Source organism: Solanum pennellii, chromosome 12 (assembly GCF_001406875.1).
Source record: "Solanum pennellii chromosome 12, SPENNV200".
In the NCBI taxonomy this organism is placed as follows: Eukaryota; Viridiplantae; Streptophyta; class Magnoliopsida; order Solanales; family Solanaceae; genus Solanum; species Solanum pennellii.
Genome location: NC_028648.1, coordinates 58,663,173 through 58,681,118, shown reverse-complemented (window position 1 = coordinate 58,681,118; position 17,946 = coordinate 58,663,173). Strand labels below are relative to the sequence as shown.

Genomic DNA, 17,946 nt, shown 5'->3' with positions numbered 1-17,946 from the left:
GATAGTATTAAATAAATAGTATTAAATAATATTAGTATTTCTAGTGTACTAATCCTAGTCCTATTAGGATTAGTATTCCTTAATCCTAGTCCTATTAGGATTAGTACTCCTTCCTATATCCCCTATATATATCTCCCATGTATTCCCTTATTAGGTTAACACTTCAATACAATCAATATTCCTTCAGTATTCACTAATAATATTAATTAAAAACGAAACACCAATCTTTTTCTGGTTACTTGACCAGCTTTGGCCTAGGCCTCACAAAAGAAGTGACAAATTACACCAAATTCACAATCTTTAAAGGGATAGGCTTATCCAACCTCAACATATGTGTGCACCACATAAAAGAAAACTCAATATCTTTAGAAAGATACCCATTGTGCCACGTGTCTTTTGGGACACATGAAAAAAATGATCAAAAACCCCAAAAACGTATCGTTTTGTATAATCCATTGCCAACCCAATAACTACCTAAAAACTAATTTAGTTTGTGTGAGGTAAATTCAAGGATGGCATCTTTGGCAACTCTTGCTGCTGTGCAGCCCACAAGTGGCCTAGCTGGAAGCTCCATTGCTGGAACTAAGCTACATGTTAAATCATCCCGCCTTAATGTCAAGTCTACTAAATCCAGGTATATGTCGAAGGCTAGTCAATTGAACACCCTTTTCAAAAATGTATATTGCGTATACAAGTTAAACATTACCTTTTATACATATATATTAAATCTTGAACAGCCTTAAGTTACTGACTTAGCCACCACTTATACTGTATAGAAGTTAAACTCATATAGTAAGAACTTATCATGTTGCTAATCCCACTTATCATATCATTACTAGAAAAATCACTATTTTTCCACTGAAAAATGTTTAATGGATATTTTGATTTAATCCGCGAGAAAAGAAAAAAATAGTATTGTTTTCATACGGAAAAATTAGAAAGTTTTCCATTATTTGAGTGATAATCTATTTTCGAGATGTGGATTTTCTGAGTGAGATGGTTCAGTGGGAAATGAGTGGGAAAATCATGTTACAAATTTACCATCAATTCGCGGTGAGAAAAACCTTTGATTCTAGTAGTCGCTATTATAATCTTTTAGATTATGTATATCCTTTGTATTGAGTTTAGAAGTTAAACTTATGATATATATGGTATAGCAGGAATCAGTTGTATACAATAAAAGAAGGGCACTCTGTAAAAGTAAGCGCGTGTTTTTATTTGATCATTGTGATCTGATTGACTATACATTTTGTCCTAGGTCTGCTTCTGTGGTTGCAAAGTATGGTGACAAGAGTGTATATTTTGATTTAGAGGACTTGGGCAACACCACTGGTCAGTGGGACTTGTATGGCTCAGATGCACCCTCACCATACAACTCCCTTCAGGTGTATATATTTGATCTTTTACCCTTTAAACACATTCTTTTGTGGAAGCACACTTATTCTAGATATATGTGTTATAAAATTTTCAATGAACACACAGTTAGAGTCGAATGCACCAACTACTTCGCATCCACCACTGCTTAAGCTAAGTGATCATTAAGAGTTTGCTTGTTATGCTTGGAATGAATATTGAGTCTGTGTAAGCTCGGAAGTTGGTTGAGTTATTGTGGTAACTTTCTCTTGTATTGTGTTGTGTTTTGTAGAGCAAGTTCTTCGAGACCTTTGCTGCTCCTTTCACCAAGAGAGGACTGTTGCTTAAATTCTTGATACTGGGAGGTGGCTCAACTCTTGCATACTTCAGTTCAACAGCATCAGGGGATATACTACCAATTAAGAAAGGGCCGCAACTTCCACCCAAGCTTGGTCCACGCGGAAAGATCTAATTTCTTTTCAATCAAGCTTTCTCAACCTTCATTTTGTAATTGATGTATCTGTCGTCAGCTTGTAAGTATTCTTGAAGCCTACAACATGAGACCTTTGTTACAAGAAGTTAAATCTTATGGCATTCGGTTTATCTTGTTAACATGGTGTCGATATTATGACATTCAATTTATCTTGCTGAAATTCTACTTCTGTCGGTTCACGTAGGTGTCAATGCCTGTTAAATGTTTTTAACTAAGCTTTGTTTAGGAAGTTACTGACTTCATATTTGCTCACTGTTTAATTGAAAGGAAAAAATACTTATAAATTGCAAGGGAATTGCCTTTAAATCGAAATGATTATACCATACCGACGTGTAAACTTCAAGTTGCAGATTACAAAACTCTCTTAGAAGAGGCTATCCAAGGTAAGAATGGACAATAATAAAGTCCATAATTTCCATGGTTATTTGTCAACGAGGTGACATCTTCTGCAGAGTAAATCATTTCAAAAAGTGCGACACCAGCAGTCCTATACTAACTATATATTCCCTATTTACAATAGGAATGACTTGGTGAAATCCTAGGTATGTGTGATTCGTCTTAGTATGTACATTTGACGCTGATTGTCACTTTGATGAATTTCTCTGTCTTGCCTCTGATGAGTTGATCGGTGTTCTGCAGTGACGTCATTTAGTGGCGTGCAGTTGGACTTCTAGCACCAACTATGTTATCTAAGTAAGAAAGTTTCTTGTTTGTAACTATACTAGGTGGTTTCTTTGCATCGACGTCTATATCCTCCTTCACATCTTTCTTTGTGTCATTATCTCCTTGTTCTACTGTCCAACCCATGAAATCCAACAATGTCATTGACGTTGGATTCTCTGCAGCGTTAAGCTTTTCTACTTCTTCCCTAGCATTTGGGAAGCTGCCTGATGGTGATACCCGTAGTGAATCTCTTAAAGGAGACCTCTTCAAATCAGCACAGGAAGGATTTTGGGCAGTAGCATCTACTTGGAGAACATCTTCAATCCTTGACATCACTGTGTGCGCCCTGCTCTCTATTATTCTTGAATAGCTTTCTAAAATAGCTTGCCCCACGTCCTGTAAAAACCGAGAAAATTATACTTCTGATGTACTTAGAAGGTCCACAACTAGATCGTTTTTAGCGTTGCAGCATTATGTTTGAAGCCATTAGGACATCAGGAAACTTCTTTAGGGAACAACAAATACGAAATGGATATTCTGGTTACGACCAAAAATATCCAACTGGTTATCATACAGAAACGAGGAACAAGCCTCAGGTTCTCTCGAATATCATTATAACTTTGTATAATACATAAATATGCCCTTTAAGCAGGTCTCAGCTGACATCTATACCTTCAAACTTCATGTATGCACATATAGACATTTAAAACTTACATAAAATTGAACAAGTAGACACACAAGTTTTATATGGAATAATACACATAAGACGCCATGTAGGATGCAAAGTACCATGTAGGGCGCAAAGTAAGAACATTTGTGTCTACTTGTTCAACGCTATACAAGTTAAGTGCATACTTATGCATATCCAAAGCCGAAGAGCATAAATGTCAGATAAGACCAAGTTAAAGGCGGGCACGTTTATGTATTACGCCTAAAACTTTTATGGTAAATAAATAGAGGTTGCTTCTTACCTCATTGTATTGGATTTTGCTAATGTCTAGAGATGACTGAGGAATTCCAGGGAATCGCTGCTTAAGAATAAGCAAGATGGTCTCTGCTCTGTCTTCAAAGATTTCTCTCTTCTCTACACTAACGGCAGAGCCCCATGCTGACTTCCCATCTTTAGACGTCATCTTTCGTCTCCAAATAATAACAGAAGCCTCAAGTTTGTTCTTGAGGTCTAAAATTTTATGCTCCGAAGACAAGTCCATAGTTGTGAGGAAGTAGTCAGGATCAAAGTATTCGTCAGTGATACTCCTATAGATCGTATCTCCAAGACTTGCTCTCCCATTCTACACATAAGAAGAGAAAATATTAGATCATGACGTGTTATTCTATTCCACCTCTCCAAAAGAAAAACAACTTCAAAATGAAAATACTTATATAAGATTTCCGTTGTTCTTGTACCTTAGGTAGGGAATCTATATAACTTTCCGGGATTTCCATTTCTAACAAGATTTGAGCATTTATGGCCATGGCTGCTTTAAGAACTTGGTTTACTGAATCCTTTTGAAATTGCAGCCATTTCCTTGTAACATCAGACAAGCCATTCGTTGGAACCTTAGGAGTCGGTATCCACCATTTGTCATCGTTCCTCCCTTCCTGTGATTCGTCATCCTTTGATACATACGAGAACTCATTTTGGTCTTTAAAGCTATCTAAGCAATCCTGCAGATCATCAATCCAACTTTAAGAATCAATACTTATACATTATATTAGTTTAAATTTTACTTTTTTCTCTTACAAGAAGCATAGCATCTAGCTTGCGTAAAGCTGGAACGTTCATTTGAAGATCATTTCTCTGCTTTGTCACCATAACCTGACAAACAAAAAATTCATATTGACTGGTTAGTTTTAGCTAGATATATGATGTACGCGAAGAGGAGTTTCTGGGAGAGTTACCTCCATGCTTGTTCCGTCTTTTGATATTTGTTTAGAAGGAACGAATTCAACAACATGATCTGTTACAGATAACAACCAATCGATTTCTCTTCTCCATTTGGCTTTTCTATCTGCTGGCATTGGCTCTAATCTCTTCTGTTCCCCAAACACAGATGCTGCATTTTGGAAAAAAAAACGCAAATAGAATGAATTGTCATATAAAAAAGGACCGATATAGTATATATACACCGGTGTAATTGCAATACCTGCTAGGTTTGTTATCGCGTTTGACAATGCCAACGCAGAAGACACACCCTTTCCTCCACCAGACATATCCTCGCCGAGCAACAACTTTGCAAATTTTTCCCTCATCAGCTCCATATCTATATTGTTACGGGAGAAAAAAGTATCACATTGAATGCAGAGAGAGGGGAAATAGAAATCTAAACTCCCTTTGTTAACTAGTGAGGCGTAATTGTTGTTATAATGTACAATGCAGGTAGTTATTTAATTGCAAGAAATATCTTGCCTGAAGGTGGTCCCTGTTTCGTGGGTGGGCTAGAGACAACAGGGGTCTCGTTTGGTCGCATCATAATAGACTCACTGCGACTAAACACAGGCTGATCTTCACTTTTCGATGTGGCCAATTCATCCCCAGAATCACTAGTATTACTAGTCTCAATAATAACATCTTCAGATTTTCCTTTGAAATGCAACAACTTTGCCTTGCACATTTCTTTCGCTTCCTCAAGCGCTGCTCGAACCATCTTTTTGATTCAAGCTGAATTGAAATACGTTACACTAGTGACAATGCAATAAATATAATTGTTCTTGAGGAAACGGATATAAAGAGGAGGTGAAAAGAAGGAAAAACAATGCAAAGTTTTAGCGTTTTAGAGAAGAAAATGGATTCAATTCAAACAAAGGAATTTAATTAGAGAAAGTTTTGCTCTTTTAATGGAGAATGGAAGAGATTTTTTTTTGGATGGTTGAGACAACGTGCGGTGCATGTTTTATAGAAAACAAGTCACTTTTTTTTTTCTAATTTGATGACTATAATAGAAATATTTCCCTTTTATTGCTATTGATATTTATATTCGGATAATTTTAATTATATATACAGAGTAACTTTTTGATAAAAAAGGATATTATAATATTAGGTATGTGTGTTTATTTTGGATGAATGTTGTTTGCTATAAATGAAAGTCAAACATCCTTCTCCCCAAAATAGATCAAAGGTGTGAAATAAGTCTTATTTTTAGTATTTCTTTTCAAATTGGATGTCCTATGTGTTTTTAAGTGACATAATGACGAGTTTTAAATGTCTAAAGATATATAAAATATAACCTTGACCATGAACAAGGGTACTATTTAGAATTGCAACAACAATTATAAGGGAATCAAGTTATAAAGTCGTACTATGGAAGTCAGAGAGAATAGTTGAAATGTTGATGACTAATGGTATGTCTACTGTTAAGAAATTATTTGAATTTATGCCGAGACGATTAATTACATAAGTCATCCCGTTTGTAAGGAGATAGTTGGAGCAATATTGGGACATGAAGAAAGACTTACACGTTGTGTTTATCTATAAAATCCTCAAAAAGATGCTCCAAAAATGTTTATAGAGAATATAAGTATATGTATAATTTATAATAGACGATTAAAATCATGTACAATGAAGCCAAAACTCAAATGAAAAAGTGGGATAAAACTCAAAACATTTTTCAATCAACGTGGGGTTGAAAAACATGGCCGGTACACCTCTGTCATGGTCAACTTTTTATTTTTATTGAAAATGTTTTTGTCAATCAGATATTATTTTTCAGAAAATATTTCTTAATGAAGCAAATCCATAGATACTAATGAACTATTAAACCAAAATAATAATAATAATAATAATAATCCGTATATACCAAATTTGAGCTCATTGATTGGCCTAATTGAATATGTCAGCTCAATCTTTTACTATATTTTGATCAGTAAACAAATATATGAAAATGGGCACTAACTTTTGAGAATGCACTTATTAACTACTTCGATTTGAATTCAATTAAACAAATTATAAACAAGTATATTGAATTTACTAAGAATATCTTTTTCTTTTGATATTCATATTATGTTGTATAATGACTTGATTAATATGCAAACTATCTTCATGTCGTCCTTTGACCTGATTTTATTTTATATTTATACTTTTCAATTTTTTATGTGTACAAGCAAATACTTAAATTTATATAAAATTAAAAAAGTAGATATATGAGTCATACATGACATTATACACGCAGAACACAAACTGTCATTTAAAATGCATGCATATATTTGTTCAACCTTATATAAGTCTGAATAACTAACTGAATACACCTAAAATTATGAACATATAAGTTGAAGTTAAATAAAAAAGTATATTTATGTGTTTTGCCTTTAAAAAAATATAGGGGTTGATGATAGGATTTCCACAAAATTTGAGTTTTAAGTTTGAAAGGGGTACAAATATGAGGATGTATTTATATATTATCTAAATATAAAATCATTGCTATAAACAGTCTCACCCACATCCACAAGAAAGCATGAGATTAAAATGGGACAGGATATGTTTTTCCACCATAATTTTTCCCCTAAATTTATTTATTTCTGGATAATTGTTTTCTAAGGAAGAAGGTAAAAAGTAGAGTAACTTGTGAGGCCATTAAAAATTACGCCTAAAATATAGAATAAGAATAAAATAATAATGGGCAAATGATATAAATAACATACTTTTACGACTAAATGATCATTTGTCCCTTATAAGTTTCTAATGACCAAAATTTCTCAAAAAATATATAAAAACACGGATACATAATAGGGCTGATACAATAAAAAGGTGGCGGATACATTATATATTCATTGTCACATTTTTGTATCCGCCTCGTTTTTACATTTTTATATCCGTTTCATTTTTATCACATTTTTGTATTCGTCTCATTTTTTGTCACATTTTTATATCCGCCTCATTTGACTTAAAAATGAGAAATTTTAGGTATTTTTAAAACTAACAGGGGATAAGGGTAATAAGTGAAGTTAAGGGAGAGATTTTTGTCATTTTTCCAATAATATATTAATTTATTTTTTAATATAAAAAAAATGAAAGTTGTGTTTGGATATAATTTTTTAAAATTTAAAATTATGTTTTGAATTTTTATGAGTAATTTGAATTGAAAAGCATAGAATAGTTGTGTTTATGAAAAATCGATAATCGAATTAAATTAAAATAAAATAATTAAATTTTTTTTTAAAAAAAAATATATTGTTTTAAAGCCCCCTCCCATTTGTATTCTTAATAAAACTTACTTGCTTAAAGGTGTAGAATTTCTGATGTTTAATTAGCTTATATATCTAAGGAAATCATTTTTAATGAAATTAGTTTTTAAAATTTACGGAAAATGACTTTTCTGCACTACTTAAAGTAAGGAAAGTTTTCTCAAAACTATTTTTCAATATCACTACCCAACCTGACTCGCAATTTGGAGCGTTTTTGAACTCATTTAGTCAAGCATAGGGGGTATTTTTAGTATTAATTATTTATAGTTTAGAAATGAAAGTAATAATTTATGTCAAGTTTGAGGCGTTTTTATCACTTTTTTTTTATAATTGACATAATATATAAATATGCTATTTCATTTGGATTTAAATGTCAGGTAGACTCTCCAACTTTGGGTGTGCGTTAGTACACATTTAAACTTGTATAAAATTGAAAAAGTAAATATCACATCCTACGTGATATAATGCATTTAGGATGCCACACAGGATATACAATTTTCATGTAGGATGTCACGTAAGACAAATCCACCTAGCTAGTTGTTCAATTTTATATACAAGTTCTAGTGTCTACTTGTACACACTCAAAATTAGCTAGCGTCTACGTCTTTTAACTTTGGATATGCACAAATAGGCACTTAAACTATTCAAAAGTTAAACCAGTAAATACACGCATCCTATGTGACATTATACATGTAGGATATCATATAGGACACAAAACCACCACATACGATGTGTGTGTTTATTTGTTCAACTTTTGGAAAGTTTAAGTGTTTACCTGTGTACATCAAAAGTTGAAGGATATAGATGCCGGCTGAAACCAAGTTAACAGACACATTTATTTATTATGCTTTTAATTCACATGATTGTACATGTTTTAGGGCCCATCACTGAGAACCACCAGATTGTACTATCAAAAGATAAGTTAGTTATAAAGAATCAGCATAGTTTCAATTCTTCCCAATCTTGCAGACACTTATAACTAATCTCATATAGAAGAAAAATGGAATCTATAGGAGTACTAATGGCATGTCCAATGTCATCATACTTAGAACAACAACTCGATAATCGATTCAACCTCATACGTTACTGGAACTTCTCCGATAAGAAACAATTCATCAACGACTACGCTCATTCAATACGTGCTGTTGTGGGAAACGCTGCTGCTGGTGCTGATGCAGAGCTTATCGAGGCGTTGCCTCAGCTAGAAATTGTGGCTAGTTTCAGTGTTGGTTTAGATAAGATTGATTTGAACAAGTGTAAAGAGAAGGGTATTAGAGTGACTAATACACCAGATGTGTTAACTGAGGATGTTGCTGATCTTGCTATTGGATTAATGTTGGCTGTGCTAAGGAGGATTTGCGAGTCTGATCGATATGTTAAGAAGGGATTGTGGAAGGCTGGTGATTTCGCGTTGACTTCTAAGGTTAGTGTTCTTTCTGTTTCATTTTATATGACGATATTTATGACAGATCGAGCTTAAGATATTAGTTTGATTGGTGGAAGAAGATGTTTAAGCAATAGATGATAGGTTACATTGACAAATGACAATTATGGGTTTTAAACATATAGTTATGCTCCGAGTCAAAAGTATTAGGCTCAGATGAACCAGATACCGGCTACATGTACACCAACATTTACCTGATTCATCGCTTTTTTCCTTTGCAGTTTAGTGGCAAAAGAGTTGGTATCATAGGATTAGGGAGGATTGGCTTAGCAATTGCAAAGAGAGCAGAGGCTTTTGATTGTCCAATCAGTTACTACGCGCGATCAGAAAAGACAAATACGAATTACAAATACTATCCAACTGTAGTAGAACTCGCTACCAATTGTGAGATCCTGGTTGTGGCGTGTGCACTAACTCCTGAGACTCGTTACATTGTCAACCGCGAAGTGATTGATGCATTAGGTGCAAAAGGGATTCTTATCAACATTGGAAGGGGACCTCATGTTGATGAAAAAGAGATGGTATCTTCTCTTCTTGATGGTCGATTAGGGGGCGCTGGCCTTGATGTGTTTGAGAATGAACCTGAAGTCCCTGAAAATCTGTTCGGCCTTGAGAATGTGGTCTTGCTGCCTCATGTAGCTAGTGGAACAGAGGAAACACGCGAGTCGATGGCTGACATTGTCATTGGTAACTTACAAGCTCACTTTCAGAACAAACCACTGTTGACTCCGGTGGTTTAGTGACATAACTAAGATTTTGCTTGTCATGACTCGTGGTTGTCTGGAGGCCTATGTTGATCTGACTCTTCAAAAACTGTCAACAGGTGCATGTCGTATATTATTGAAGAATCTGACATAAATGCAGCATCGAAAGTGAGAAGTTCATACAACTTAGTTGGAGGCTACATGTTGTGTAAATTTTGGTTCCCTTTATTGAGAGTACATTGTCTCCTTACTTTTATGAGCTTTGTGCATTGTCTATGTTGTTTCACTTTGATAAGAAATAATTCATAGAGTATAATCACACTAGAAATATATATACCTAACTTGCTCCTCAGCATATTACTTGCTCTGCTCAACAATAGTTGTCCATTATTGATTTGACATAAAAATTAAGAAGCAATAAATTATATGGTAATTTTACTAAATCACTCTTATTAAACATAAATCATCTAAATTTTAAAAAATAATAGTATTTAATAACAAGGCTAAAATAGACACCAAATGATAAATTATTTATTAGTTGTTATAATCGAAAGAAGTATGATCAAATATCCCAAAATTATAATGGACAAGTAAACATGCAAATTTGTTCACAAACCAAATCACCTCTTATTAGTAAATATATAATTTAAGGCCCGTGATAGGAGCCCAATATAATGAAGAGTAACATGCACGTATAGCAAACATGAAAATAATATTTGCATGCTATATTTATAGTTTGCATAATTGTGCTTCATAACAAACATAAATATGCATATTTCGCTATACATATAGTAGTTGTATAATTCGCTATATATATACAAAGAAAGTAGTTATTTAATTCGCTATATATATATATATATATATACAAAAGAAAGGAGTTGTGTACAAAAGATCAATTGTATAATTTGTGTATGAATAAAACAAGAAAGAGAGAAAGGCAAAAGAAAAATCTGGGTAGGGAAATATTTGTATTGTATAGTTATAATTGTATAGGAAGAAGATATATGTATTTGCATGTGTATATACAATTTTCTCTCGCTTTATACAAACGGATGCAATTTTTTGTTTGTATGAGCGAGAGAGGAGAGGGAGGAGAGCGAGATCTGGGAGAGGGAAACGAAAATATATGTATATATTCCTCTCGCTTTATACAAACACAAACGCGTTTATACATTTGTGTTTGTATAAAAGCGAGACAGGCGAGCAAGTTGTCACCAAAATGAGAGTGGCGAGTGAGATTCCACCAGGGAGAAAGGCTAAAATAACAATAGTTTGCTATAGGGTACAATTAAATCAAACTATATTTATAACATTTAATTTAAATTAATAATTTGTTACTATATACAATTTTTCCTATAATAAAAGGTTCATTTACGGGTTCAATATTACAATATTATATATATTTATAATAGTAATTGAATTAGTTTTTGAATAGAAAAATAATTTTTGACATTTTCAAATAAATATGATTAGAAATAATAATAAAATATCAGATGCTCCACTGATTATTTTAACATCATGTCAAAAATATATATTCGAATTAAATAATTAATTTAATGATATTCTTTTTCTTTTTTATTTGAAAATCATTCATGAAAATAGATTAAAATTATGAGTCTCAATATATTAATACACACTTTTTGTACTGATACATCTATAGATTAATTTTGAGTACACTTACTCTATAAATTTATTTTATAGGTGTTTAACAAATAACAACAATGACCTACTTGATAAAAATTAGAATAAATCATCTCATTCTTTACAAATGATAAAAGCAAAAAGAAAAAGTTATGACTTTATATTTTGTCTTTATATTCATTAAAATTAGGAGAACAATTTAGCAGAGTAAGGAAAGAACAAAGTAATTTATATATTTGATGGATGAATGTTTTATCTCAAATAATGAGAATTTAAAAATATTAATAAAAGTTGATATATATATATTGCAGTAATTTGATATGGAATAGTAAAAATAATAATTTGTATAACTTGCTTAAAATGATTTTAACTGATGATAATGATAATAATAATAAATAAATATATATTTCTCAATATATTAGATAATAAAATATATGTTACGTGAAGTTTGGGATTATACATCAAAAGAGAAATCAAGTAATTTAGATATTTCAGAAAGAAAAGCAACGGGAAGAAATTGAAAAGTCTAAAGAGAACCAAAGGAAAATAATAACATTCTCCGAATTTTTTGAAATTTTGTTCTTGAAAACTTGCCCACCGAATGCGTTCCTTATGAATTAGGCCTTTGAGAATTGCAATTGTAATTGATATTGGATTTAACACGTTAAACTAGTACATTATCATATTCATAAGAATGATTGAAAAATATGAATCAATTTAATTTTGTTGGAAATTTGTTATATGAACAAGTCTCAAAAATGATGTGTTCACTAAGAAATAGTGAATTTTACTATTGTCTTATAGTTGTTTTACAAAAAAAGAGTCATCATTTAGGAAATTAACCAAAAATGAAGTTCTTAATGTTGAAAAAAAATGGCATAATACATAAATATGTTCTTTAACTTGGCTTTGAATTACATTTATGCCCTTCAACTTTGGGTGTGCACAAGTAGACACTTAAACTTGTACAAAATTGAACAAATAGACACACATGTCATACATGTCATTTCTTGTCCTACGTGGTGTCCTACGTGTATTTTGTCATGTAGGACTCATGTGTGTATTTATTTAAAAGGTGGATAGTTAAAGTGCCTACTTGTGCATTATGAAAGTTGGAGGTCAAAGTTAAAATCTGAAGCCAAGTTTAGGGTTCAATATATGTATTATGTCAAACAAAATTATATTATTGATCTTCCTAATAAGAGATCTATACCAAAATGTGTATTATTTAGAATGCAAATTAGAAATAAAGGGCGAGAAATTTATCGATATAAGACATGAGATGGGAGAGAATTAAGGAGTGAATGAAATGAATAATGTGTTTGTGTCATGGACTTAGTCCTAGAAAAATCTTATCATGTATAGTTTATAAAATAATCATATAACTTATGCAGGAATTTTAGCCACATGAATTTTTTTTGGAAAAATAAAAAATATAATTTATAGAATTTTAAAATGAAATATATATATGAAATGATCATATTATCCTTGATCGTCCTCAACTTTATATTTCTATATAATAGAAAAATATCAAATTTTGACCCGTTAACTTTAAATTTAAATCAAACTTACATCAGTTCACTATTCAGATTAATATGTTTGAAATAAAATAAAAGTAAAAATTTGATTATATATTTTAATGAAGAAATACTCTTTTATAATCTAGTAAATATTTTTAGTTTACTTTAAATGTAAATATACCGTCCTATTCATTTTATTTATAAAGTTACTGTTTGATATTTTTTAAAATATTATTTTTTTAATATTACAACTAGTTTTATTTATTCTTTAATTTCAATCTAATATATATTATTAGTTTATCACACTTATTTATTTTCAAATTTATTAATTAGAACCAATATATAAGTAAAAGTAATTAAATATATTTTTTAAATAATAAATTTTTATATTAAAGTAAATATTTTTAGTAAGTATAATGAGTAGAAAAAATATTAAGAATTAAATTAAAGTAATAGTAAAATAGAGTGATGAGTGATATCACAATAACTCATTAAAAAAAAGTGAAGTAATAACAAAAATGAGTTAATGGTAATAATAATAACTAAAAATATTTCTAGAACTATTTAGTTTTCTTGTTATCATTCTTGATAGATTTTTGTTTGCGTGAAGCTATATTTTTACCTTTGATTATCATTCACTTCATATATGGAAAGATGATTCTAGAATTATTCATTTTTCTTGCTATTTTTCTTTGCAGATTTTTGTTAGAATGAAATACATTTTATTCTTCTCGTCTTAAATGTAAGTACATCATCCTATTCATTTTTATTTGTAGAATTACTTTTTAACATCTTTTTCTTTATTTTAGTTAAATATATATTATTAATTTTATCACACTTATTGAAAAGCATATTAATTAGAGTCAAAATAAAAGTGAAAATAATTAATTGATAAATGTATTTTAATATTAAAATAGATATTTTTGATAAGCATAATGAATATAAAAAATATTAAGAATTAAATTGAAGTAAATAGTAATATAGAGTAATGAATAGACGTTACAATGACTCACAAAAAAAAAGTGAAGTAATAACAAAATAAGTTAATAGTAATATTTTTTTTGGTTAAAAAGAAATTAATAGTAATAACAATAACTAATGATATTTCTAGAACTATTTAAAATTTTCTTGCATATTATCATTCTAGTAGATTTTTGTTGGCGTAAAATTATATTCTTAACCTTGATCATTATTCCTTTCATATCATACATCATACATATATATAAAAAAAGAGAACCCAAGGCTCACCTACATAGCGCCACTACAAGCCAGAATCCCTATTAATTTATTTATTCTCAAAATTAGTCTTCCCTTTTCATGAAAAATTTTGACATTTATAAAAAGTTGCGATTTTAATGAAGAATTGCAATTTTATCAAACATTGCGACTTTTATGAAAAAATATGACTTTAATGAAGTGTTGCGACTTTGTGAAAGTTGTGAACTTTCCGAAGGGTTGCAACTTTTTCAAATAGTTATAACATTTTCGATAAGATACAATAAATATTTGTTGACACTACTCTCTATTTATAAATAAAAGAATTTCTTCTCATTTTAAAAAATAAAATAAAATATGAACATCATCTTCTTCTACTTCTATACAATTAAAAGTTCGTGCACTTTTCTCCTGTTGAACGGCTCACTGACACCATTGCATATGTTACAAATCATAATAACTATTTTTATCGTCATTAATTTATGCTTATGTTATTAATAATAAATGATAAGATATTACAATTTTCATTTTTCTTTACATTATTAATGTTTGTTACTACATTATCTTATAAGTAAAATAATACAGTATTTTAATTTTAATAATCTCAAATTCCATGATATTAAATATAATTTTATTAATATAAAAATATGTTTCTAGAATTATCTATATCTCTCCTAATAGATTTTATTAAAATGCAATTACATTTTTATCATCGACCTTTCTAGTATTTCACTCGAAAAATAAAGTGAAACCTAAATTTAAACATTTTACTTGCAAAAAGCTCGAGTTTATAATGGCGATGGCGAAAATAGGAGTATTGGTGATATGCCCAATGCTATCTTACCTAGAAGAAGAGCTCGACAAGCGTTTCAATCTGTTCAGATTGTGGGAAGCTTCTTCGAAGTCTGAGTTTTTGACTCAGAACAGTGACTCAATCCGAGCTGTTGTGGGTAGCGCATTTTTTGGTGCTGATTCAGAGCTCATTGATGCATTACCAAACTTGGAAATTGTATCATCTTTTTGTGTGGGTTTGGATAAGATTGATTTGGTTAAGTGTAAAGAGAGAGGAATTAGAGTTACTAATACTCCTGATGTGCTCACTGATGATGTAGCTGATGCAGCTATTGGACTGATATTAGCAACTTTGAGGAGAATTTGTGTTGCTGATGGGTTTGTTAGACGTGGGTTATGGAAAAATGGCGATTTCGAATTGACATCGAAGGTTCGTTGTTATTATTCTATGCTTTTCGTATTTCCTTTGAAGAGAAATCCACAATTTTTGCATATGTGAGTGAAACAATTGCAAGCCTTAATCATCCTGATTAGGAATAATAAAACTTAGAAAATGTTTACATTTCAATCCAAAAGTACGTCTATACAACTCAACATATTCACATTTTTGCATTTGTGGGAAATTGTTTGTCTAGTAATGTATTTGACTCTCGAAAATCGAACATTGATGATGTTTTTAGGATAGTGAATTTTTTGTAGCTCCTTTGGGAATTATCAAATGGATCGCTAAAGCCCTAAAGGGAGACTCAGAGCGTGTTGAGCACTTCACCGTCTTAGTGTATTCATCAAGGCACTAAGACATATTTTTCCGTGCTACTTAGTATCTTTTGAAGAGATGGTACTAAACTATTAATATTTTCACTTTATCATAATATAATTTCAATCTTTGATCCTATATTTGTCATTCATACTTATATTTATTAGTCTTGGACTAAAATAAAGCTCGAGATTTATTTGCGCTTAAAGCCCCAAAGTAATAGCTTTTTTGCTTTGAATAACACTGCTCGGAACATGATTTGAAGTCAAGCCAAGAAACAAAGTTCATAAAGAGGGCCTTCATAAACTGTTGCTTCTGATTACTCCTTTGGTGTATCTGCTGGGAAATTTGGGAAGGTATTTGCTCTTGCAAATACTGATAAATGGAGAAGATGGTATATAAGTAGTATGAAACATCAAGTTTTTTGGATCCTTAGAACAGGTAGTAGCCTGGTCGTTCCTTGCTGTGATCTAGATATCACTTGGAGTAAAATCAGTCATGGATACACTAATATTGTTCTGGAATTAGACTCTCTTCTAGTGGCGAACATGCTGAAAGAAACGAGCTCTGAGAATTGCAAATTAAGAGCTATCATAGACGACATTATACAGATTTTATCTCAAGCAGAAGTGGAAGTCTTAACACTGTTTTAGAGAAGCTAATCAAGTAGCAGATAGCTTAGCTAACTATGCAACTACTCTTTGAGACGCGACTTATATGACTAGGTTTCAAGCTCTACCTAGGGATGCTAGGGGCCTTGCCAAGTAGATAGGTGGCAAAAGCCTATTATAAGGATCAAGCATGATAATACAATTTTTTTTCTGAACGAAGTAGTGGTTATACTCATCTTTGTTGAATTCATGGTTTTTATATCACATAGGTTTTTGAAAGTCAAGCCAAACCCCCTCCATTGTCCCATTATGCAATAACACACCCCGGAGCATGCTGGTAACTTTATTTAGAAAACGAGCAGTACTACTTATAGGAGTTTCTTTGCAGAATGCCTGTTGAGTCTTGAAATAGTATGGATATATCGTCTCAAGGCCTCAAACTTCTTTGGTTTGGTCTTTCGTATTCACTTTTAACAAATGATGACTGCTCCTTGTTTCAGTTCAGTGGTAAATCAGTTGGCATAATTGGATTGGGCAGAATTGGTTCAGCAATAGCAAAGAGAGCTGAAGCTTTTGGATGCCCCATTAGCTACCACTCCAGATCCAAGAAACCAAACTTCAATTACAAATACTACTCTACTGTGGTCGATTTGGCTGCAAACTCTGAAATCCTTGTTGTTGCATGCGCTTTGACTGAAGAAACTCGAAACATAGTCAATCGCATAGTGCTTGATGCATTAGGTCCAAAGGGCATCATAATCAACATAGGACGAGGTGCACATGTAGATGAATCTGAACTTGTAGCTGCACTGATTGAAGGTCGTATTGGTGGAGCTGGTCTTGATGTTTATCAGAGAGAACCAGAGGTTCCTGAACAATTGTTTGGACTTGAGAATGTTGTTCTATTGTCTCATGTTGCAAGTGATACAGTAGAAACTTGCACAGCCATGGCAGATCTTGTTATTGCAAACTTGGAAGCTCATTTTCTTCACAAACCATTGTTGACTCCTGTGCTCTAAACATGTTCATTCATCAGTGCTTGCTGGGCAATCAGCAACAATTCTTTGAACTCATTGAACATTTCCAATATTCTGGAATTGTAATCTTTTTTCTTTGATGATGATATCAAATTGTGCATTTGACTATTCAAAACCAAAACCTTGAAGAATGAGTTTTATTCTGCTATCTTCCAAGAACTTATTTAGTGTTGTAAATTAATAGTAAGTGGAATACTACAAACTAAGATATTATAGACGAGATATAGAAAGGGGAAATAATTTTTCGTCTTTCAAAGGTGAATAGCATTTCAATTATAGGATGAGAAAGCACTCTAAAGAGGTCACAAATACTACTCAAATTAATACATACATTGTAACCTATCAATGTGTATGGACTTTTGTAGAGGACAAGATACAAAAGCTAGACTGAGATGGTTAGGACATATAATAAGGAGATGTATGATTGTCCAGTGTTGAAAGGTTGGCTCTGAATGATTTCAGAGGTAAATCAAATAAGTCTCTGAATGATTTCAAGATAGGTAGAAGTAAATCGAATAAGTATTGGGAAGAGATA

At 31.6% G+C, this 17,946-nt stretch overlaps 3 protein-coding genes across 3 annotated transcripts; 2 read left to right on the top strand and 1 right to left on the bottom strand.

Annotated features, from left to right (window-relative positions):
- Positions 1-328: 328 nt before the first annotated feature.
- On the top strand, positions 329-2,011 carry LOC107007126 (photosystem I reaction center subunit VI, chloroplastic-like). The gene is made up of 3 exons (XM_015205604.1): positions 329-634; positions 1,259-1,385; positions 1,646-2,011. The coding sequence occupies exons 1-3, from the start codon at positions 513-515 to the stop codon at positions 1,823-1,825; spliced, it is 429 nt and encodes a 142-aa protein (XP_015061090.1). The 5' UTR covers positions 329-512; the 3' UTR covers positions 1,826-2,011.
- Positions 2,012-2,128: 117 nt separating this feature from the next.
- LOC107007128 (rop guanine nucleotide exchange factor 12) lies at positions 2,129-5,320 on the bottom strand. Its single transcript, XM_015205606.2, has 7 exons — positions 4,920-5,320; positions 4,657-4,773; positions 4,412-4,566; positions 4,254-4,328; positions 3,917-4,177; positions 3,481-3,801; positions 2,129-2,905 (listed from the first exon to the last, which is right to left on the bottom strand). Exons 1-7 carry the CDS (start codon positions 5,155-5,157, stop codon positions 2,495-2,497), a joined length of 1,578 nt encoding a protein of 525 aa, XP_015061092.1. The 5' UTR covers positions 5,158-5,320; the 3' UTR covers positions 2,129-2,494.
- A 2,731-nt stretch (positions 5,321-8,051) lies between these two features.
- LOC107007124 lies at positions 8,052-17,559 on the top strand. Its single transcript, XM_015205601.2, has 4 exons — positions 8,052-9,113; positions 9,356-9,873; positions 14,920-15,436; positions 16,875-17,559. The coding sequence occupies exons 1-4, from the start codon at positions 8,691-8,693 to the stop codon at positions 17,391-17,393; spliced, it is 1,977 nt and encodes a 658-aa protein (XP_015061087.2). The 5' UTR covers positions 8,052-8,690; the 3' UTR covers positions 17,394-17,559.
- The last annotated feature ends 387 nt before the right edge of the window (positions 17,560-17,946 follow it).